At 42.5% G+C, this 25,303-nt stretch overlaps 1 protein-coding gene across 12 annotated transcripts in view; it reads right to left on the reverse strand.

Annotated features, from left to right (window-relative positions):
* Positions 1-25,303, reverse strand: part of TSC1 (TSC complex subunit 1) — a 50,569-nt gene that overhangs the window by 20,447 nt on the left and 4,819 nt on the right. For 6 of the 12 annotated variants that reach the window (XM_072778470.1, XM_072778465.1, XM_072778476.1 and 3 more), the window contains exons 2-8: positions 19,849-19,911; positions 12,963-13,148; positions 11,615-11,718; positions 10,004-10,156; positions 7,861-8,005; positions 6,286-6,440; positions 5,862-5,935 (exon numbers count right to left, since the gene is read on the reverse strand). In XM_072778470.1, the coding sequence (XP_072634571.1) occupies positions 5,862-5,935; positions 6,286-6,440; positions 7,861-8,005; positions 10,004-10,156; positions 11,615-11,718; positions 12,963-13,068 (737 nt within the window). In that variant the 5' untranslated portion in view covers positions 13,069-13,148; positions 19,849-19,911. Of the gene's footprint in view, positions 1-5,861; positions 5,936-6,285; positions 6,441-7,860; positions 8,006-10,003; positions 10,157-11,614; positions 11,719-12,962; positions 13,149-16,664; positions 16,689-19,848; positions 19,912-21,470; positions 21,496-21,647; positions 21,835-25,303 lie in introns of those variants that run through there. The other 6 variants (XM_072778475.1, XM_072778473.1, XM_072778466.1 and 3 more) reach the window with 4 other exon arrangements.

The raw sequence follows: 25,303 nt of genomic DNA on the forward strand, positions 1-25,303 counted from the left end.
GCAGGCTCTATGCAAGGAACCTGATGTGGGACTTGATCCCAGGTCTCCAGGATCACATCCCGGGCTGCAGGCGGCGCCAAACCGCTGTGCCACCGGGGCTGCCCCACTAATGAATCTTATCGTATGTAAACAATACTTTCCTAAAGCTGATTTTAAAACTCATGCTTCCAAAGATTCAGTGATGTTAGATGGTCAGGGTATGAGCTTAAATGAATAAAGGATTTAAAACTACTCAGAGATAAGCCCCAAAAAGAGAGAGATGACGACGCTTAAGTGTTCAAATTAAAAGAACTGAGGTTATGGGGGATGTTCTTTTCCTTTCTTTTTTTCCTTTCTTTCTTTTTTTTTTTTTTTTTTTGTTCTTTTCCTTATCTCCTCAGTATTTGCTACATTCTACAAAGCCCTAATAATAACTTGCTGAAGCATAAACTTCTAGATGACATAATTTTGCTATACAGGTTTCTAAGTAAATAGGAATCTTCATGCTCCAAATTTCACAGAAAAACAGCCCAGCACTAAGGGCATGCCATAGTTTACCCCAACAAAGCATCTGCTCTTACACAGCTGTTCTAGAATGCTCAATATTCAATCTGAGATGCTGAAAGTGTGATATCAAATACAGAATGAGAATGTCCAGGGTATAAGCCACATCCCTAAGGGGAAAGCCTTTCGACATCAGTGTCACACCTCTGGTCTTCACAGGTGCTCGATGCCTGAGGCAGGCACCTATGTGTTACGGGTGGTAGCCTCCCCAAGGATTCTCAGCATGACCAGCAAGGGATGAAGTGAGAGGAAGGGTCAGGAGTTCATGTACACATAGGAATACAGCTTTTAGAGAAGGTGAGAATCATAATACAGTAAGAACACATTTAAATGTCTGATTTAATTGGTAATATGGGCATTTATACTATTTCCTTGATTCTTTTTTTTTTTTTTAAGATTTTATTTATTCATTCATGAGAATACACAGAGAGGAGAGAGAGAGGCAGAGACACAGGCAGAGGGAGAAGCAGGCTCCACGCAGGGAGCCTGACGTGGGACTCGATCCCGGGTCTCCAGGATCATGCCCTGGACTGAAGGCGGCCCTAAACCGCTGAGCCACCCAGGCTGCCCAATTTCCTTGATTCTTAAAAAGACTTTTCATATTTTAATCTCTCTGAAACTGGGAAGTAGAATCTAATCAGTCGCGTGTTAATTTCTACGGTACTTTTTTTTGCTTTCTCAGAGGAACATAAGACAGAAGTGCTCCATGGTATCTAACATTCATCAATGAAATAAATACATTTAAAAAGTCAATTAAAAGGTCCCTCCAATGCCACTCCCCAGAACCACTTTGGCAACTGCTTTGGCTGTGACTGAACAGGTACCCTGCTCACATATTCCTAAAGAATACGCTCTGTGCTCCGAATTTCCCGATGTACAGATTATACACTACATCTACTGACTTCGACTATGGTCAGTGAGGATGTAGGCCACTTCTGTATCCTTTTTCCTCCTCCCCAATGCTCTCAACACATGTGTATCATAGTTTTGTTTTCTCCAAAATCAGTTTTCAGTGACTATTATTCGCTATGCAAATACTATGTGTGAGTGAGCTCAACAGTGTACTGTGAGATTTCCTTTTCTGTTAGATTTAGTTTGTCCTGGAATTTGGATTTTTCTGTTCCTTTTCCTCAGTCTTCTGTGTATCTACTATAATTCTTCCTAAACTTACTGTAACAACTCTGAAACAATGCCTGATACAATTTTTACATAATGATATGTACATAAGCTATAAGAAGTATCCCCATCCCCCTCTAACCAGCTTCCTCTGGAGCCTTCTCTTCCCCACTTTTGTCGAGACTGGTTTGTCCCGAGGGCTGCTGCAGCACAGTGTTAGCCCGACTCATCATGACCATGATCCTAAGTCGGATCCCTTTGTTTCCTGGACTCTGTCTCACAGAATTCTACTCTCATTTTGATGGAACACATGCTCAAGTAGTTAGCTGAGAAGGGGTCGATGGGAGGTAAATTTAACTCCTTGCATATCTAAACATGTCACACTTGACCAGCAGTTTGGCTAGGTCTAGAATTCTATGTTTAAAACCTTTTCGTCTCAATTAGTTTCAAAAGCTAATACCATTCCAACTTAATCCTTATTATTATTATTTTTCTTAATCCTTATTAATAAGCATTTTGGTTTTTCTCTCTCTGAAAGGTTTATCCCTGGTGTTTTGAGACTTAGGAGATTTCTCTCTTAGTGACAGAGGCTGGGCGCCAGGTAAGCCCCTTCAATCTGGAAATGCGTGTCCTTTAATCCTCCCATTGTATTTTTTTTGTATTTTTCACAGTTGTGTTGGAAATTTTCTTCTCTTATATCTTTTACAATTTCTTCCCCCACACAAGTTTTCTCTTCTCTTTCTAAAGCTCTCTTTTCTTGGACGTTGGACCTCCTGGACTGATTACTTTACATTTATCTCTCTGCTCAGAATACTCATCTCTATCCTTCAATTGCTGAGATGCTCTCAACTTTACCTTCCAGTTCTTTTGTTGAAGTTTTGACGTTAGCTCTCAGTTTTCATCTTCAAGGGTTTTTTTCTTTGGCCTCTGAATGTTCCCCTCCATGGTACTCTGACCTCTACATGTGTTCAAATGCCCCGTCTTGGGGGCTACTACAGATGCTCTCCTCTGCTCTCTGCATTATCACTGTTTCTGTCTAGCTCCTTTTTCTTCTATGTTGGTCCCCTGTCTTTTGTTAGAGCTTTCTTCAAAAGCCAGATGACCCCTGCCTACCCACAGGGAGAGAGGCTCTCTAAGCTGGGAGACATGATAGACCGAACTTACACATCCAATTGTACAACCTCCAGACCCACCAACCCTACAGCATGGATTTGTTTATTTGTTTTAAAATATAAATCTCTGAGAACGAGAAGAATGGGGGAAGACAGAACAGCACTACAGGTTCCTGAAACTAGAAGGCAGATAGCCCAGAGGTAACCAATGTAGCAAGTCCAAGAAAGCAGAATCCTAAGCTCCTGTTGTTTCAAAGCTAAAAGTCAACCTGACTTATACTGCAGAATCCTTCAAAAGCTAAAGAAATTTTACACCTCAAGTACTTCTAGAACTGGAGATGAGCAACAGGTAGATGAAGACAGCTAGCATTAAGAAGACGGTGAAAACTGTTTGAGGGACAGTTACAGTCCCCTCCCTGACTCCACGCTCCCAGGCAGCAGAAACCTGGGCTATTCTCTGGAGAGAGTAAAATAGATTTTGGGACTGAGCTACTCCAAAAATAGTTGAAGGCATGAGTACCATTCAGAGAAAGGAATTAAGTGAGCATATACATTCTGAATGCCAAGACCACTAACCTCTCCCACCATCAGTCTCTTCCCTACAGTAGCAGCCAGACCCTCCCCAGGCTAGAGATCTTCTGATCTCTACAAAAATTTGACCAGCTCAGGAGGAACACGATACTGACATCTCCAACAGAGGTTCAGATAGATAGATACACACACACACACACACACACACACACACACACGGGAAGCTTAGAGGTGACAAGTCCCATCCCTGTGAACAGAGTTTTTTGGTCTTCCTACCCAGATACAAGCAGATTATCAGATCTTTGGAGAAAAACCTCGAAGACTTCAAAAGAACAAAAGTCCATGGATTACACAGGGAACAAACAACTCTCAGTATTCTCAAAGCTGTGAGAGGTTGCATCCATAAAACCCAAAACAGGCTACCAGGAAAAGGAACATTCAGAGACCTATAAAAAGCACTTAGATGCTAAGAACATGGTGCTAGGAAGGAAACTTACAACAGGATTCAAAATTGAAGATGAGGAAACCTTCAGAAAGAACAAAATAGCAGAGAGAAAAAAACTGGAGAGCAAAGAAAAGCAGAGAACACTCTAGGAGGCCGCAATTTATATCCCAGCAATTCCAGAAAGACAGACAAGACACAATGGAGGGAAGGAAATCAAGCACAAGACAATTAGAGAAAATTTCCTAGAGCTTAAACATAAGAGTTTCAAGATTAAACAATGAGAACAGATTCTGACCAGGCAACGTCAGAATATAAGGAGAACAAAGAGAAGGCTCTCTGGGCTCCCATGGAGAAAATCATGGCAGATACAGACGTGAGAAAAAAGAACAGCTCTGGATCTCAAGTGACATGGCAGCGAGATAGCAGCAAGGTGGCAATGGAATAATGCCTTCAGAATGAGGAGGGCCGGAAGTCTGTTCCCAGTCACAGAACTGCTTCCATTCTCTAAGAGCTACTAGAGGGTACACTCCACGAAAACAAGAGCAAATCCAGAAAAAGGGAGACATGGGGGATAGGAGGTCCTGCATGAGAGAGAGGCAGAGGACAACTGTGCATGAGGCATGAGAGACAGCCTGTTTGGATCCAACACGCAGGCCTTTGCCCTTGTCCCTGCTGCCACCACACTATCTTCCTAATGGAGGGACACAGCGTGCAGATGACCCATGCTGTCTGTGCTTAGTCTGTCCCAAGTAAAGACTGATGAAGGCCTTGTGCTCCCCTCTCCGCCTGGATCAGCCCCACAGATGGACTCTGCTCTAAACTGCCCCTGGAGGTGGGCCACAGTGAGCCAAGCAGCAGCAAACCAAGCAGTCTTCATCCTCTGCCATGTTTTGGCAGCACATCCAGAAGCCAGCCTTGCTACAGGCCCTGCCAGATGTTCTGACAAGGGTGATCATTATGTTTCTCAGGTCTCAGTCATGAATGACCTTGCCGCCAATTCCCCTCCCCCGACAAGGGGATCCTATAAACTCTCAGTGAAAAGAAGCCAGACTAAGACACAGATGCTGGGCTCTTCCCCTTGCCTCCTAAGAACCTTTGTCTAACATTGACAGGACTGCCCTTTCCTTAGCCTGGTTTGGCTTCCTAATTAGCTTTCCAAAGCACAACAATACATGGGGTAAAACTTTAAAGAAAAGAAAGAACGATTAATATAAAAGCAAGAACGGTAGTTTCTCTGAAGTGGGACAGCGAACAGGGAGATAGATACCCAGTAATGTTCCTGCTGAGAAGCTGGGTGGTGGCTGCGTGCACAGGTATTTGTGTGATGCTATTCACCATTACAGGCACACGGTATATCTCTCTACACATGATATCTTTCAGATGAAGTTGTTTTAATCTGCCTGAGGCTCCATGTGACAGGGGGAGGGCCCGTGAGGTAAGATCAGGCAGTGAACTAGCTTTTTACTGGAAGATCCCCAAATGTCAGTTATCTGTAGACTGGTTTCCCCAAAAAGGGTTCAATCCTCTGCAAGAGGGAGCATCAGCCTAGCTGCCAGTCAGAGAAGAGGTGGGGGAGGGAGGTGAGCTCACAGCTCCATGAAGAGAACTCCACTCCCTTCTCAGCTCCACCCACCCTGTGCCAGGCATCCTCCAATAGGAAGCCTCACAGGTATACTTCCTCCAGAGAATAAACCTGGAAACTTCTCAGGGCTCCCTGGAGAATGGCAGTCACTTGGCTATATGCAGGTGGAGGCTCACCAATAGGCATCCACACTTCCCACAATCTGCTTGTTCTCAACCACACACTGCTCAGTCTCCCTCACAAAATCACTGCTACCACGAAGCTGGAAGCCTTTCTGGGGTTCTGTAGGGCGGGTTTCTGCACTGCAGCTGCCTCTGCTCCACCAGAGAAGTTATTAATTCTCCATCAGAGAGGAGTATATTTCAGAATCATAAGAAGTTTTAGCTGTACAAGCCCTTCAAAACAGAGCAATTCTGTAAGTTGAAGAACCTGTCTTCCCAAATACTACCTCAATAGGGACATCGCCTAGATCACACTATTAATCTGTCAAGAGATGCTGTAAAATTCTGAGTCACCAGCTTCATTTCTATACCTTCGAGGGTCCAGTTCGTGGTCCTTGGATCCAGTCACTAATTCCGGGTGAATTCGCACATGCTCCATCATTGGCTAGAAAAGTTTGGGTTGACAAATTATAAAAGGCTTAAGTTCTGTGGTGTCTCCACACAATGGATTACTTGACAATAAAAGGGAATGGACTCTTGACACTTGCTACAGCATGGATGAACCCTGAAAAATTCCACCAAATGAAAGAACCCAGTCACAGAAGACCCCATGTCTGTGAAATGCTCATCAGGAGAGGCACATCTGCAAAGGCAGAAAGCAGATCAGTGGCTGCCTAGGACTGGGGGTGGGGGAAGCTGAGCTGCTTTTCAAAATCTGTCTCCCACTGAACACAAGACCCAAGTGTAGCCTGTGCACACAGTATGGCAAGTATTAGATGAGCAGTCTTCACTTACCCTGACCACTTCTTCAAAAGTGTCCAAGTTCTCCTTCATACTGTAGTGAGAGCGTAGAAAGGAGACAAAGTTGCAAGGGTACATTCCGTAGAGGCGATGAAAGAGAGCATAAACACTGGCATGGAGATGGACAAGATAGATTTCTGTCACATGGCCTAAAACAGGAAATCACGGACAGGAGACTTAGCCAAACACAAGATGACGTGTGTAAAGCAGACATGAGCATGTGGCTGCCGGTGTGACCTGCGGTCTATTGCTCCTACCTCTCTCCAAAGATAGCAAGAGTGTTTTTCTAAAATGCAAACCTGAACCCACCAAACACTATTTAAAATCCATCAATGTCTCCCTACGGCCTTTGGATAAACTGATCTACTTGGAATGACCCATAAAGACTCCTACTGATCCAGTCCTCCTCTCCAGTCTTCACCCAACACTCTCACAATACTGACCTTTGTCATGATAATTATGCTCCCTAAAATTTTTTAAATTAATTTTAAGTAAACTCTATGTGACACATGGGGCTCGAACTCATGACTTTGAGATCAAGAGTGGCATGCTCTGTCAACTGAGCCAGCCAGATGCCCCCCTAAAATCTACTGTCCTGTTCAGCATGAGTTTCTTGAGTTTCTTGAAGAGCACTGTCATACTCACTTCTGCACCCTCAGTGCCTTGCACGATGCTTGGTGCAGAACATGCATTCAGATATTTGCAGAACAAATTTGAGAGATCCTTTTGAAATCAGCTTGTATTAGCTATGCAGATTTGTAACTAAAGAGTGAAAAAACTATTATCCAGGAACTGGCTTAAGGAGCTGAGAATGAGAGAATCTGAACACTTTGTTCATCGAGCCTCACCCAGACCACAGTATCCATACAGCTCTTCCATGATGGACAGATTGCTCCTTTCCTCCCATAAGAGCCTACTAAGTAACCAGCATCACATGGGTCTTGGACTCGTTATTTAATCCCATACAGGAAGCTACAGTATCTGGTGTCACACAGCTTACACACTTGGTCTTTTCAACATGAGTATCTGATGCTGGGCTTACCAAAAGATTCCAAATACCACATACTTATAGCTTAGGAATCATTTGGATAGAGCTGGACCCCCTGCCAGTATGGGGGAAAATAGCCCACCCTGTTTAAAACAAGGACACTAATTAGGACCCACTGCATTTTCCCTTCTCCACGTACAAAAGATAAGTTCTCAAAACCAGAAGTCTATTCTGTCACAACAGACCAACAGAGCAAGACAAAGGCTCCGCAAGTTCAGCCCCGCACTGCTATGACATGGACTGAAGGTGTTTTGACATATTGAGGTTTAGTGACAATTAAGGAGTTTTACACCCTACCAGTTTCTCTGACAACTAATCCTTTTAGGCCAACAGAATGAGGAAGGTTTCCCACAGTCCTGCTTCTTCTATGTGCCTACAGTGGGTACACCCAAGGTACTCCTCAACTGGCTGGGAACAACCACCCATTCCAGCTACAGAATTCTACATGTCCTTCCCTTACAGCTCATCACTGACGAAGCCTTCACCGGTAGGGAATGAGAGGTACGTAAGGACATCTTTACCTGGTTTCTTCAGGCACCACGACGAAAGACGGCCAAAAATATCAAAGAAATCATGAAGGTGCTGCTTCCCCGATTGTGGAATCATTGGTAGCATGGTTATCAACACTAAGACACCTGTTGTGAGGACAATGACGTCGGTGTCCATCTGCGGAAGGAAAGGTTGAGCAGAAGAAACACCCATCAGGCACAACATAAGGATCAGCACTAAAAGCCCCCCGAAAGGCTACTCTACATCCTGAGGGGATCACAATTAGAGGTCCCCTCACAGACTCATGTCCTTATCCCTCCGGTTTGAGGGGGAACCACGCTGATCAAACTTGACCATAATGAGTCTGCCAAAACCACTTCTGCTGCCCCCAGACAAACCTATCTGGGAGAGAAGCTTCAACTTGACCTGGGGACAGATGCCCAAGTTCTCTAGCTGGGGATGCTCTACCTGTGGCACCTGAACAGAAACATGAGGAGACGGCTTTAACAGAACAAAGGAACATGACTGTTTCTGTTCATTTGACCAAATCCTCAAATATTTACTTATTATCAATTTAAAAAACATTACATATGGTCAAGCAATTTAGTATTTTTTTTAAAGGATTACAACAGAAGTATAATTTAAGAAGAAATTAGCAAGGCGCTCACAAGTCTCCTGAGCAGCTCACCTTCACAGCAGCACATATAGATTAGCAAATAAAAGGAGATACAGTGACCTCTGACCATGTCTATAGTTTAATATCAAGTCATATAACTTCAAGCTAATTGAAAATACTTCATACCCAATGGATAATGAATCAACTCAGGATAGCTACAGCGGCTCACCTGATCCATAATTAAATCATGAATGTTTGCCAAGTAACTGTATTTAGATTTAACAAACAAAGTAGTAATCAAAAACTACCACACAGGCTAAGACATTTATTGTTACTATTAAAAAGGGAAATCTTAAAGAAGAAAAAAAAAAAAGGGAAATCTCTGAGTCTGGAAATAAAGCCTTAAATAGATTTAGCTTTTACGTTAAGCACGAGGTCTTTTGTCATAGCCAATAGCTACCTAGTTAGAAGAAAGTAAAATACCAGTAGGAGACTCAAAAATACATAACCAGTTCCAGTAAAAAGGACTAACCCTAATTTTGTTTACAGTAATATTCTAACCAACAACTTGGACAGCTATCTATGAATAATTATCGGAGTTTACTTTTTTGGAAAAGGTAAGTGTTTTACAGTCTGAACTGAATTGTATGCCTCAAAACTGAGTTATATTCTCACCGATCCATTCACTTAAGAAAAATTAAATCGTTTCAATTGTTCGTTTTTTCTCAACATTAAATGCATGTTTTTAGAATACTAACGTGACTCTTTGGGACCCACCTCTAGTGATAAAATGAACCAGTTACCCTTGTTGACAGAGACAAAAATCAAGAGACAAAAACCAATTTGCATGGTGCTGTATCAGATGATCCAGAGGTACTACCATCCTGGAACAAACACGTAACAGATCTTTTTAGGTCTCTGTGAGGTACGAGCAGTTATTATTAACCATATTTTCTTATTTTGTAGATAGGAAACAAGCCCAGGACTTAAAACAGATTAAGCAGATAGCCTGGAGTGTTTCAGCAAGCTACTGTCAAAAGTAAAACCATAAAGTTCTATTTAGGTTTTGACTCACCGTGTAGAAAAATGCACTAAATCTACTGTAAAAGACAGAATGCAATTCAGTAGGCCTTATGTCAACAAAACCTTAATGATGACTGCAACCAGAACATGCTCCTAAATGGCTAAAAAAAAGCCATGAACCATTTTTCTCCTCATTAAGAGAAAACCTGGGCTTCCCTGAAAGAGAAGCCAGATGTTTTAACGGATGGAAGACCGGACAAAGATGGAATCCAAGAATGTGGGAATAACGTCACGTCGAACTAGTCTGACCCAAGTATTGCCAAATCTGCTTAGACTAAGATCCTGGACAGTCACCAGGACCCACTGAGAATTTACTAAGTACCAACTCTGGTCTATGTTAAATCCAAGGAGAGCCAAACACTGAAAGTTTCTAAATTCTCAAGGTTCAATTCTAGCTTGCTTGCTTTAGAGTTACACAGAATTTCAGAAATTATCTTCATAAAGGCATTTCATTCAAACCCTTGTAAACACTGTACCTTGAGACATTTGAGTAAAGAAGGCAAAAGAGGTGCTTGAGAGAGTTTGTGCTTCCAAGGCGGCTGCAGCCTGATGACGTGCCCCAATAACGACAGCGCGGGCAGCCGAGAGGCCGCTCTGCCCATACAGTCATTCATTTTGTCCAAGAGGTGCTAAACAATTAAAAGAACAGGGAAACATGTCTCAGTAAGGCTGGGGGGAAGGGCAGAGGAAATCAGGGGAAACAAGGCAAATCCTCATGTGAATATACGAAGGTGACACAGAGGTACAATAATGACACCAGTCCCTTGAGTCCCCATTGACATGAAGCACAGGCCATCCAGATAAAGAGATCAAACCAAAGATCTTAAAAACCACGTTGGCACACAAAACACCACTGTATTTGGCCCGAGAGAGGGCAGCCAGTTGTCAGGTCCTGAAAAAGGATCCCATGATACCCATGTGTAAGGGGGGTGGAAATTCCTTCATGGACCCTCTTATTAATGGCTTACAAATAAGCCACTTCTTACAATAACCACTGGTCCTGAGCCTGTGGCAGGTTACCGAAGCTGTGAGAGGATCCTGCTGGAAACAGCTACTTATTGCTCCCATAGCCCGGTCTACATGGTTTGGCTCCAAACATAAATCGGGCAGTCTAGAAGTTAAAATTCAGCCCAGAAAAACAACAAAACAAGATATACTGGAAAAGGCATAGGTCTTTAAATCCTAGTGAAGCCAGTAGCATCTAGAAGCTCAACACTTGGGGCACTCCAGTGGCTCAGGTCATGATCCTGGGGTCCTGGGACCGAGTCCTGGATCGAGTCTTGCATCGGACTCCCCACAGGGAGCCTGCTTCTCCCTCTGCCTATGTCTCTGCCTCTCTCTGTGTGTCTCTCATGAATAAATAAGTAAAATCTTTGAAAAAAAAGAAAGTCAACACTTAACCAAAGTATGCAACTACAATGCTTTGTGAGCTTTTTATCATCAACAAAAATAAAACACTAAGGAGCTCTCCAAGTGCCTGCTACGGGGCAACAGGACTCGTACATTAGCTGCATTAGCTGTCTGGACCTACAGATTTTTCCACATTGATTAAGTCTAAAATCCTATTCAGGGGCGCCTGGCTGGCTCAGCCAGTTAAGTGTCAGCCTTCGACTCAGGTCATGATCCCAGGATCCTGGGATCAAGCCTGGCATCAGGTTACCTACTCAGCAGGGAGCCTGCTTCTCCCTCTCTTCCCTGTTCATGTTCTTTCTCTCTATCACTATCTCTGTCTCTCTCTCAAATAAATAAATATCTTAAAAAAATAAAAAATAAAATCCTATTCAAAGCATGGATTTAAAGATGGGCACCTTACAGGTCAAACTGGCACTGTACAACGATAACACCAGAATTTATAGGATTTCTTGGAATAGCAAAAGCTTAAAAAAACCTCTGGAATACATTTTATTTTGTAAACTCTTCAGGACACACAGATTCCACAAATTATTTTTCTACTCAGTGGCAATCTGGGAATAAGATCATCTGTGGCACAGAGAAGTCAAAGGAGCAAGGTCGTGACAGACTGCATAGTGGGTGTGCGAAGAGGCAGCGGCACCAGCAGGGAACAGAGGACAAAGCCCAGCAGTTACCTTGTCGTGAGGCTCTTGCAAGGTAGTCAGGATGTGTAATACCGGCTGAGAATTGGTTTCCAGGTAATAATCCACCAAGGTGTTTACAAGCATCGGACCACGGTCTGCACAAAGGAAAGGAAAATCATTATTTCCTCTAACATTCTCAATTTGCCTCAAATGGCTATCTGTCACGAAATCCAGCAAGCGTATCTCTATGTGCTCCCCAAGGTTACATAAAAAATTCTATTTCCACCTTTCAATCCATTTAGGTTTAAAAACTTTCAAAAATCTACAGACTGTTAATGTGGTTGAGAACTAATCGCTGATAGTCAAATAAAGGTATAAAACTGAAAAGAAAAAAAAAACAGGATATTATTCGAATTTACCTAAGTATCCGGAGAACCACTGAAATGCTACCTTCTTTTTTATTGCTTTCTTTGATTATAAAATTGTAACCAGGTCCACTGGTAACAACTCAGATTATGTCAAAGTACATAAAGTACAAGTCCTCCTCGCTACTGGCCTCTCTCAACCCTCTCTTCAGAGATAAGCATCCGACTTTGGTACACGTCCTTTCAAACCTCTTTCTACTTGGGTAACCGCAAACACGTGCACACACAGGCACATGGCCCCCACACCCATGTACTTGCAGTCTGTGTGTGTGTGTGGTCTTACACTCGACAGTGTGTTGTAGATGCCCTCCTGTGGCAGCACCTCTGACCTGCTGCTCCACTGCACAACTCTACACAATTCATTTAACTAGTCACCTACTGAAGGATACTTGGGTTTCCCCATTTTTCACTAGGTTTCATTCAAGACCATAAAGAAATACAGACTCTTGTTAAGTGGGACACATGGTACAGGCTTTTTAATGGATGGTGGATACTCCAAAAAGGCTGAACACTAATCCATTCTCCTGCCAACAGTACCCATTTCTGTAATCAGTGTTTGATTTTTGTCAACCTAGTAAGCAAAGAAAGGTACTGTGAAATTCATGTTTCTCTGATTAAAGTGAGGCCATGCATTTTATACCAGAAATCACATATATGATTTCCAAACAGCATCTCCTTGAAAATACTTGGACAGGGGGAGCAACAGGGGTGAGATGAAACAAGAAGGCAGCAATTTTGAAGCTGGATCGGGAGTTCATTATGTGATTCTTACTTCGTAAGTTTGTGTGTCTATTTGAATATTTCCATAATAAAAAAAAAAAAAAGCTTAAAGCACACAGAGAATGAACCCAGCAATAGATGCTCTTTTCTCAGTGGTTTTCGAGACTCTCCTTAGAAGATGAAAACCTGTATCAGTGGACTATGGTCATTCCCAGGTCAGTCGTTCTGACGTACATGGACGCGACCCTGCTTACCAGAGCTGAGGTTCTCTTTGAAGACAGCTGTCACATCGTCGCGCACACTCAGCACAGGGGAGTCCAGCATGGAGAGGAGCTCCCCGATATTTGCTTGCTGGGCCATTCTCTTACACAAATGTGCTGCGCCGGGTCCGGGACGCACGCTAACAACTCTGCAGGCTCTTCATTGGTGTCACTACCAGACTGAGAAAACGGAAGATAGTGTGACAAAATGGCCCCATTTTTCCCCAGAAAAAAATTACCTGCAAGACAACCAGCGCATGTGCTCAATGCAGAAAAGCCTGTCCAGAATTCTGCTGATGAAAGAAGGTAGGGTGTGAGAATAATTCTGTTTGACAAATCTGTGAAGAGGAGGTCTATGGAATACAACCACTGGAGAGAGACAGGGAACACTGCAACCAGTCAGAACCATCACAGCAACTTAATGCCAGGACCCAAGCGAAGTTTTTTATTTTTATTCCTACTTCTGACTCTGCCTTGGGTTTTGGCTAAGGCTATGTTTACATTTCAAATCATCGATCCAAAAAGTAGATGAACTATTTTCAGATGAAGAACTAAAAGCATCCTATTTTCCTCATGAAACTCCCATCCCTGCCTAAAAGCTGGTCTAGCTTTTTAGGTCATGAGGCTGTACATTTAATATCTCATTTGAACAAGGGACCGTGTCTCGAATTTTCATACAAATGCCTCCTCACAGAAATATGTCACACTCAAATGCCGTTGGTCACAGGCAAGAGGCATGAAGTGGGGGCACAAGGGTAAATCTCCTCTCTTCAAAGACTCCATTCCTCCTGGTGGTAGATCCACTGCCTTATCTTTATATACAGAAAAGCAGCTCATTCTCCAGGTGTCACTATCCGCATTTGCAATAATTTCTTTGTCTCCACTTACGTCTCTAAAGGTATATTTTCAAAAACAAGTAAAACCAATGATCATTTAAGAGATAGGAACTGCACATCTTTTACAAACATCAGTGAATACAGTCCTTAGACCAGTATCATGAGGTTGGTTCATCTGTCCCCATTTTACAGGGAGAGAAACAAAAATGAAGCCATTTGCCTGGAGTTGCAAAGCTACCAAGAGGCAGAACCAGAGAACTAAAATTTGAACCAAGATCTGCTCGACTGTAAAGCCCTGAACCCCTCAATATGACATCAAGCGAACTCATGGTTTCCATCTTCACAGCAATTCTGTGAGGTAAGCAGATATCCTCTTTTATAAATAAGAACATGGAGACTCAAAAAGGTAAGTAACTTCACCAAGGTCACACAGTAAAGCAGACCTGTGAGGGCTCAACTCCCAGGCCCATGGCTGTATCATGTGGCTTCCTCTGTGCTGCTTTGAGTGGCTGGAGTAGCAGCCCTCTGGCTTCAACATGGACCCAGACCACCCAGGATGCCTCTCAGAACCTCAATCTCCTGGCCCATTCCACAGCTGGCTTTGGGACTTAGGAACCTGCATTTTAACAAGCACTAGGGAGGAAACATTATGCTATAGAAAGAGTCCACTAAAGAGTTAAGCTCCTCCTGCGAGAATGCAAAATTTAAAGCATCAATGGGCCCCAGAAACTGGTGAGTATTAACTATTATCATCTATGCTCTTGTTTAATTACAACCCGGCAGTGGCCACTGATTTGGCTCTCAGTAAATCAGAAGTTCATAAGCCAAAAAATAAATAAATAAATAAATTTAAATGCATTTTTGATAGCTTATCGTGATGTGATATAGGAAGTTGCTGGCTCACAACTATGAATATAAATCTTTTAGGTAAATCACAAAGGGAGTCCATTTCAAAGAGCTTACAACTGATAAGATTTTCTTCTAAGAGTTCAGAGCTGAAAATAGAAACAAATTTCACCTTGTGAGTTGGATTAAATTTAAAAGTGAAGAAAATATCAACCTGTCAGGATTTATTGTCTGTGGAGAGAATTAAATGAGAGAATGTATGCATACACTAGGCACGAATACTCCCTGAGCAGTGCTCATTAATTATCAAAAAGAAAACTAGTAGCAATCTTGAGGCCACCACTTTTTCTTTCTTTCTTTTTTTAAAAAGATTTTATTTATTTATTCATGAGAGAAACACACACACACACACAGAGGCAGAGACACAGGCAGAGGCCACCACTTTCAAGATGACTTTTTAATAGCAGATTTTCTGGCTAGTCTTCCCATTCCTTTCTACTTCAGGTAATCACAAATTATTCTCAGGTTTAGAAGCATTTTGCCCTAAGTTTGGTTGTGTTCCAATAAAATTGCTACCCATCTACTCTCAGTCTAGTGAGACTTCTGAGCTTGTATTTTGTGTCTTCAGAAGGCAGGAATATCAGAGCTGGTCCCCCAAGTCCAGCCCAGAATACATGATAGGAGCTCAATTCCAAACAAAGATGGTGTCCATCCATGCAATTTGGCCACAGTCAGGACTGACCAGCTTGGACTACCTTGCTTGCTTTTCAGTTCACAAACGTCATCTTAGGTGTCAAAGTCTGGTTTCTGGAGACTGCTCCTTCCAGATCCTTTATAGAAAGCAAAATAAATATTTTAAAAATTAAGTTTTATTCTAAAACACATTAATGGGGCATCTGGGTGGCTCATTCGGTTAAGCGTCTGCCTTTATCTCAGGTCACAATCCCAGAGCCCCAAGATCAAGTGCCTCATTAGGCTCCCTGCTCAGTGGGGAGTCTGCTTCTCCGTCTGTCCCTTACCTCGCTTGTGCTCTCTCTCTCTTTCTCTGGCACGTTCTCTCTCTCTCTCAAATAAATAAATAAAATCTCTAAAATAAATAAACAAGAAAATAAGACACATTAGTACAGTTTTGGCAACCAGCTTTTCTGGTTTAAAATTCTGTTTTAGGCCAGCCCGGGTGGCTCAGCGGTTTGGCGCTGCCTTCAGCCCAGGGCCTGATGCTGGAGACCCAGGATCAAGTCCCATGTCGGGCTCCCTGCATGGAGCCTGTTTCTCCCTCTGCCTGTGTCTCTCTCTCTCTCCCTCTCTCTGTGTCTCTCATGAATAAATAAAATAAAATCTTTAAAAAAATAAAATAAAATAAAAATAAAATTATGTTTTAAATTTCTACCTTTCAACCATAGTTTTTAATCCCCCCAAAAATATAAATCTTGGGTTTTATGTAAGGTTCCTCATAAGTGTCCCACAAGCTCAAGGATTCTGACATTCAAAAAAGTCCTCCAGGCAGCCTGGGTGGCTCAGCGGTTTAGCGCCACCTTCAGCCCAGGGCGTGATCCTGGAGACTCGGGATGGAGTCCCGCGTCGGGCTCCCTGCATGGGGCCTGCTTCTCCCTCTGCCTGTGTCTCTGCCTCTCTTTCTGTGTGTCTCTCATGAATAAATAAATAAAATTTTTAAAAAACAAACAAAAAGCCCTCCCAAGAGTTTAATAATGAGCTTTTAGAATCAATGCCATGATTAGATTATCTCTTCTTTTTAAAACTCATTCAAACATTTCTCAAGGGGCTAATGCAAGGTGCTGAGAGGGAAGACAGACTTATAGCACGTGCAATGGAAAACTGGTGTGGGAGAAGGAAGTGCGGAGGGCCCAGTGGGCGCACAGAATGAGGAGAGGGCCATGCATGTGGTGGGGGCAGGTGAGGCATACACATGTCAGACACACTTCCCAGCCTGGGGAAGATGGGCTGGGGAAAGTCACGTGAAGATTAGCACTACAGGCAGGCAGCACCAACTTACAGCTGTGAAAGTCTCTCTTCCGTTCTGGAAATAACCAAGTATAGAACACAGGAGTCAGGAGAAGCCGCAAGTCAATACCTAGGTTAGTACATCTCTGTATCCCACGTGCCAAAGCAGCATTCCACTTAGGTGAACATTATCTTCAGTGGCCGTGTGCCACAGTACAGTGCTATAGACCACACTGTTCACATGGGAAGACATGACTTTCAACAGCTACTCCTACCCCAGAACCTGTCAATCTGCCAGTCTTCTGGATCTCAGGAAAACACACAACCATCAGTCTGTAGCCAACATGAATCCATGGTGACATCCTCAACTCCTCCACAGCTCTCACACTCCCCCCTGATCTATCAGCAAGCCCACCAATTTTGCTACCCCCTTTGTTGTGGGCCACTTCGAGCCCCATCACCTCCCATCCTGCTCCCCTACGATGTAATTGCCACCAAACCACCATAAAGACTCTGAAATAGGGAAATCAGAATCCATCCCTCTCCTGTTTAGAATGGAGGGAGTAAAAGCAGAACCCCAGGAGTGGCCAAAACGCTCCACGTGCTTCAGCCACTTGTGAACCCCCGGCCTCTGTCTGCTTCCTTTCATACCACTCTGCCTTGTCGTTTCTCTGCTCTGCTCCCAGTCTCCCAAAAGCCAGGAAAACTGGTTCCTGCTCAAGCCTTCTGCCCTTGCTGCTCCCACTATCCCTGGGAATGCCTCTCTCTCCCAGATCTTTGCACAGCCAACTGTCACTGAAGTCTCTGTTCAAAATGTCACCATCTCTAAGAGGTCTCCCCTGACCACTCAATTGGAAGCAATAGGGGATTGTTTGTTAGTCACCACTCTTGAATACACCAAGTTTAAACTTTACAACTGGTCATCAGATTCAATCAAACAGAACAGAATACTTAGTATGATCTCAACGTGCATGGAAAATAATGAGTCACCCAAGTTTGGCTTTTAGTCTATTTGGCCAACATCTGGCTTTGGTCTTGGTCTTTAGAAAGCGTAAAACTTGAACTGTCAAATGCCTACTTCAGCAGCATTTGCAGAACCCCTGAGCACGTATAATCAATAACTATATGTCATTACTATTACAATAATCTACACGATATCTGTAATGTGGACAAGGTATGTGCTTAGAATTACTGTTAAAAATCTGAATACTCACTTTTGAATAAAACGCTCTAGCTCTAACATCCAAGTTTTGTGTTTATAAGTTTAAGTACAAGTTTATACTGATTAGAAATATAAAAACTTTAGCTAATGAATGTGACTTTTATGTTCAAAAACAATCAAGAACTTACAAATGGCTAAATATGTTAACTAATATGAATATTAAAAGAAGGTAGATTAGATAAATAACTCTACAAGTAAGAGTAATTACTCTAAGCCAAATGTTTATAAAAATTTTAATAAAAGATGGCTAAATAGAAAGGAATTAAACTATATTTTAATTCTAAATATTTTAGAATTGTCTTACAGCATTACAAACAAAACAACCTTTAAAACTGCATTTAACTTAAAGTCTTAGTCTTTCAAGAAAAATTCATATTTGGGAATACTTCACATCTCATGCGGATGAATGAAAACTAAAACGTCAATCTGTCACCTCGATTTTATGACATAAAAAAATCCAAAATCACAATCAACATCCAGGATAAATTATCTTCGAGCAAAGATGAAGAATATAAAGACTATAAAGAAAACGATGTTAGTGAAAAACTGAAACCCCCTCATATATTTTATAGTCACTAATCAAATTTAAAAACAGACCTTACAAAAAATGCTTTAGGGAAGACGGTGTCTTGTAGTTTTGGGTCTATGAAGGTTAAAAATGTAAACAAAAAGTTTGTCAAAAAGATATAGCTATAGGTTGCCAATAATTTTTAGTAGCTAAAGACAAAGGATCTGTGAGACTTGCCTAAGCTATCAATCCCAGATACAGCTTCCTTCTAGAAAACCATCTACGAGAAACTTCCCTAAATTGCATTCTACTTTATCCATTAAGGTTAGTGACAGGACTGCCTATGGCAGCCGAGGATGAGCGTCTATTTAGCTCATCTTCAGCTTGTAACAGTGACCACAGGAACAATCTGGCTGCTAGTCCTAACAAAGTGATTTTTCCATATTAAAACTCCAAACCTTATAAGTCTAGCTACTAAGATGTTCATATAATTGCAATACTGAAAAATGTGGAATAAAGTTTGAGATTTACAATATGTGTTATTCAGTTTGGGCGTAAATGATACGAACATTACCATGTGATGCTCGACACATATATTGAGAGAAACCAAACACTTTCCCTATCTTCCCCACACCTTCCCACAGACACACAATGCTGTTGCGTTGGGCATTCCTGCCAGCAAACTCAAAATCACAGCTCAGTGGTAAGTCATGTCACTAAGACCAAATTCATATCCACAAAAGTGCCAGCACCTCAGTATTGATGAAGGATATATCCTGGGACCTTGAGCATCCTCCAATTCCTAGAAACTGTCACAGCATATAATTCATCCCAAAATGCTAATTAAGACAATTAATAAATAAGGCCACGTTAAGATGTAAACGCTAATTCCCTAGGCTCAGGGGTTCTCAGCCTAGGATGTACATTAGAATCAACTGGAGATTTTATAAAATCCTGAAGCCCAGGCCTTACTCCAGAACAGGTTAAAGGGTGGGGCAGAGAGAACACATTTGGTTTGTTTTTATAGATCCAAGTGGATTTCCACAGCCAAGGCTGAGAACCTCCACACTAGTCAAATGACTCACCCCAACACAAAGGCTTCAATATCATTTAGTGTGAAAACCAAACCCTGCTGCTGGACAGAAATGATCCAAGTCGCAGGTCCCCCAAGTAGCAGCTATACAACCCTAGGAAATTCAGATAGTATCTCCGAGCCCCAGTCCTCATCTGTAAAATGGGGCTCCACCAAAAGTGTGCCTGTGAAAAAGAAAATGAGTAATGCCTAAAAAGAAAGCACCAAACACAGTGTCTGGCACTGAATAAGTAATAAATCATGGGTAATTTGACAAATTACTTCACGCCACAGAAGGACCAGTTCCTAGCAAGTAGCTAAAACCAGAACTGTTAAATCCTGAGTGCAAAGAAACAAGCACACACCTATGCAACCATATAGGTGAATGATTCCCTTCTGTCTTTCCCAACCACTGGACTGAATTTATACCTTACCTGTTCTGGGGACAATTGGTACTTCGGTTTCCAGTGCTGCCAAGCTGGTGTCTTTCATGGTCACTGAAGGGAAAAAACACATATAATGTATACAATAATCTTACAATGAAGTGAAATCCCAGATGTACCCAGAGGGAGTTTAGGGTTCACCAGGTTCGACCTCCTTCCTGCCCCAGCCCTGACAGGTGGCCAGCTAGTTTCCACGGGAATGAACACTTACAATCAGTGGGCGCACGTGCCTCTCTCCCTGTCTACATTTCTGAACAGCTGGTTGCTGGAAAACTCTTTATATTGTGCTGAACTTGTATTCTCTACCTTTTGTTAGCTGTCTGTTTACTGGAGCTATAAACAAATGGTCAGGATGGCCTCTCGAGTCCTAAAGCTCTGAGGTGCAATCCCAGCTCTGCCACGTATTAGCTGGGCCACTTCTGGCAGTTATCCTCAGGTGCCTAACATCTGACCTTGTTACCTCATCTGGAAAGTGAGAAGAATAGCAGCCTCTACCTCAGAAGGCTGTGTGGGGTTACACAGGACGATGCATCCTTGAGCCCTGGCACAGCCTGGGGCACAGTCATCGCTCAAACAGCCCTGGGATACACACCCCAAAAGCAAGAACAGGACCAGGCGCAAAGCACTTAGTGGGCCTGCACCTCCCTGTCCTCCCTCCCATGTATCCCCTCCCTCTCTACAGCACTGCTGCCCCTCTCGCCTCCCTACTCCCAAGCTAAGAATCAATCCTAAAATCTCAACTTAAATGTTTGCTCCATCACGTGTGGGTGGCTCAGTCAGTTGAGCATCAGACTCTTAGTTTCAGCTCAGGTCGTGATCTCAGCATCCTGAGATCCAGCCCCACATCAGGTTCCAAGCTCAGCAGGGGAGTCTGCCTGAAGATTCTCTCCCCCTGTCACAGGGGGGAGGTGGGGATGCATGCTCACTCACTCTCTCTCAAATAAATAAATCTTTAAAAAAAATTTTTTTGCCCCATCAGAGAAGCCAAGCCTTCCCTTCCCTCCACTCCTGTACCCTAGACTAGGTCAGGTCCCCTGTTATATTTGCTTAGCAGCCTATATTTCTTTGTGTCACTTACCACAACCCAATTAAATAAAATGTGACATTCAGTAATTAGTTACTGAACACATCTCCCTCATTAGAACAGAAGCAACATCCAGGGAGAGACAGGAGCTCAGTACTATCACTCTAGTGGCTATCACGGCGTCTGGTACTTGCTGACTATATGGAAGTTGTTACAATAGTGCTAAAATAAACCTATGAAGCTGAATCCTGCCTTAAAAACAGCACAACCTTTATCTGATCCTTCTACAGGACAAGCACAAAATATTTGTGGGCAGCTATCATTTCTCTACTTTCTTCCTCTCTTTACCATACTTTCCATCTGAACGATCTCATGTTAAATGAGTCTATACAAATACATTCCAATTTCCCTTTAAAACGTGGGCCTTTCAAACTATATTTAGGTACGGTCTGGTCATGAGATGGTAAGCTCCACGAGGACTTGGACATCTGTTTGGTTCCCAGGTACCCCCTTCCCCCCCTTTGGGCCCACTGCAGCACCCAGCACACAAAAAGCAAATATATCCTGTGCAGGCCAGCCAATGTTTTACCAACTTCTTTGGTCCCCGCTCCAGGGTGGGGTGTAGTGTATGGAAGCTGAGCTTCACGCACTGCATACGTCTGGTGAGTGAGCCTGAGAAAGCTTGCAAACGAGCCCTTCAATATACTGTGATGCTCAAAGTCAAACTTGTGGAGGCAGCAACCCTCTAACAATTCAAATCTCTTGCCTCAGATGTCCGGGTAATTGTATTTCCTCATGGAGCACATTCTAGGCTTTAAACACCAACGGTCCTCAGTGGCATACTGCAAGTGTGCGCCCACTGCTGGGAGGTGGGCTGGCCTCTCAGAAATTCAGCCAAATCATTCAGACCAGGAGTGCTTGCGTGGCCTCAGTCAATCAAGTAAAAACTGGAACTAAAACATAGAAGCCTTTAAAATTCAGAACCTTAACATCAGCTGTTAGTCCAGTGAGTCATATAGATGTCCTCTTACAATTAATCCTTGTTGGATCTTTTACCTGAAAAGGAATATCCAGGGCAATGATAAAGTTGGTATATAAACAAGATGAGCTCTTGTAGCCTGCCCAGCCATCTTGGACAATGGACTGGCATATGAAATCACAATATTTTTTTTTTTTTGTCCAATGCTCAACAGTAAGATTTCCTAACCTCTTTCTCGCTGAGCCAAAAAATGGCTAATGGTAATAGATTATCATCAATTTAATGCTGGCTTGTCAAAGGCTACTTGCCATTATTTATGTTTAACTGCTTACTTACTTATTCATTCATATTCTTTTTAAAGATTTTACTTATTTATTCATGAGAGACACAGAGAGAGAGAGAGAGGCAGAGACACAGACAGAGGGAGAAGCAGGCTCCACGCAGGGAGTCCAACGCGGGACTCCCCAGGTCCCCAGGATCACACCCCAGGAAGGTGGTGTTAAACCGCTGGGCCACCGGGGCTGCCCTATTCATTCATATTTAAATCATGCCCTAAAAAAAAAAAAAAAAAACTCCTGCCCTACAGAGTACTGCTAGGTAACAGAATTTGGGTCAGTCAGTGGATGTGACCTATGAACTTGTGATGTTAGTGAGGAATGGAGAAAACCAGCCCCTCAAAGATGTGTACCCCAAAGGGGATGGAAGCACCTCAGAGCATAACAGGGTCAATCCACATTCTCATTTTCAAGAGCCAAATAAAAGAACATGCCCCCAGATCTAGATTTTTCCTCTTTCATATCTGACGCAAAAGCTGTGTTTTCACCCAAAAGCAACACTGTGATGGCACTTCCTACAAGCAATTGGAAGTTTTTTCTTTTTGGAAAGTATTTTCTTTTTGGAAAATAAATAAATAAATAAATAAAGGGCAGGTTTGAGAAAGAAGGTTCTGTGTTTGTTAGTATTTTAAGATGTAAGAGAAAGAGCACAGGTCAATTTGTTTTCACAGTTCACCTTAATTTCATTCTTAAGGTGTTTACAGATAGATAGATGGCTTCTATACGTAGGACTACACATGGACTTCATCTTAACAGCCATGGATAGCTGCCACTGGCAGGACACATACAGGTTTTCACATCTCTGCCCTAAGCATTACAAGCTGTGGGAGGGCTAAGAGCTATCTGTTTATGAAATGTTCATGGCAGGCACTGAAAATGCCTTTAGAACATATTTTATCTGAAAGTATCAGTTGAACGTATTTTATCTGAAATATCAGTTGATCATTCAGACTTTTGGAAAGCCAGTACTGTGTGGCCTTCTAGCCTAGGACTCTTCCAACCTGCAAACCACATCGCCTGAGACGGTTTTATGCACACTTGTCTATGATGTTTAGATGCAGGCAGATGCCCTTTGCTGTAACTTGCTATCCATACTCAGGTTTTTCATCTAAAAAACTCAAAGACAATTCAGATACAATTCAGGCACAGACAGACAATTTCAGTGTGAAGTACACTACAGATAAAAAGGAACCATTATGTTAATAGCAAAGATAACAATAATAATCATATACTAGTACACTATTGGGTTCAGCTCTGGCTCAGTAACAGTCTCAGGTGATTTCTTAGGGCAATACTCTACCAAGTGAACAAAGCTGCCTTCAGCACAAATGCATCCAAAAAGGATGATGCTAGCTCCGATTCTCTCTTCCCACGGACACACAGAAGGAAGGAGAAGACAGTAGGAAACATTACTTTGTGTGTCAGAGTGAAGCAGCTGATGGCAAAACCTGCCAAATGTGTAGTCGTGGGTAACTTCCACGGTCTCACAGCTGCAGGCCCTCTCCAGGTCACATGAACTGAGGCAGGGGAGCTCCAGATTCACCATTCAGAATTCTTGCCATTAGGGACCTTGAGGGACAACTTGCTGAAGCTTATATCCTATGTCAAAGGTGAATCTTATAGAACTTGGACAGAGCCTGATTTCAGTAAGATATATGTCTTCTATAAATAACGTTTCTTTTAGCCTGAACAAAATTATTTACCAACAAAATACAGGTCACGCAGATATCATGTATGTTTCAAAGAGTCACTCTACAGAGCTTCTCCTAAAAGAAATCTGAGTAAACTGTTAAGATCTCTTTAAGTTTCAAGTTCGTAGAATATAGAAATGCCCTAGGGAATAAAGGCCCAAGGTTTAATAGTCTAAGGTTTAATAGTCTAAGACAGTGGTTCTCAAATGTGGTCCTCACACTGGCAACAGCAGCATCGGCTGGGGATTTATGAGAAATGCAGATTCTTGGGCCTTGCACCACACCTCTGAACCAGAAACTCTGGCGGTGGGGTCTTCGGGGTCATTCCGATGCCCACTAAAGGCTGAGAACCACTGGTCCAGGAAGGAGAAGGATGAAGCCAAGAAAGATTAAAAACATATACTTAATATATAATTTTAAAAATATTTTGAGGTTCAACGGGAAAAACTACATAGTGCATAAGCCTTGGGAAAAAGCCCAATGGACTTCTGCCAGGTGCTAAAGGTACCGGCACAGACTGAAGGCCAAGCTTGACAAGCATTTAGCATGTTACACACCTGAGATCTCCACTTCTAATTTTTTTTTTAATATGGCATTTAAAGTTGAATTCCCAGGGAAGTGTAAAGAATCTTTCAATATAAAAGTTTAACAAGATGATTTATAACACAGAGTACAGGTCCATCTTTAAAAGAAGTCTTGGGGGAATCCCTGGGTGGCGCAGCGGTTTAGCGCCTGCCTTTGGCCCAGGGCGCGATCCTGGAGACCCGGGATCAAATCCCACGTCAGGCTCCCAGTGCATGGAGCCTGCTTCTCCCTCTGCCTATGTCTCTGCCTCTCTCTCTCTCTCTCTCTCTCTCTGTGACTATCATAAATAAATAAAAAAAATAATAAATAAATAAATAAATAAATAAATAAATAAATAAATAAATAAATAAATAAATAAAAAAAGAAGTCTTGGGCCTTGGGCAGCCTGGGTGGCTCAGCGGTTTAGTGCTGCCTTGGGCCAGGGCGTGATCCTGGAGACCCAGGATTGAGTCCCACATCGGGCTCCCTGCAAGGAGCCTGCTTCTCCCTCTGCCTGTGTCTCTGCCCCTCTCTCTCTTTCTGTGTTTCTCATGAAGAAAAAAAAAAAATCTTAAAAAAAAAAAAAAAAAGTCTTGGGCCTTTCCCACCTACTGGTTTAAAAAAAAAGTTTTTTTTTTTTAGTAAAACCCAAGTCCATTTTTAAGAGGAATAATCTATCTAGAATAATCAGCTGAGCTGCAGGCTGAGTCCATAAAGTTCCAAAGTGAATTTGTATGAATTGTTTGGTAATGATGGGACAGAAAGGGATATTTGGTCTAAAGCTTCCTGTAGATTTTCAGAGTGGAACTGAGGACCCCCAAAAGTTAAGAACCACTGACCTATGATTTAGTTA

Source organism: Canis lupus, chromosome 16 (assembly GCF_048164855.1).
Source record: "Canis lupus baileyi chromosome 16, mCanLup2.hap1, whole genome shotgun sequence".
Lineage (NCBI taxonomy): Eukaryota > Metazoa > Chordata > Mammalia > Carnivora > Canidae > Canis > Canis lupus.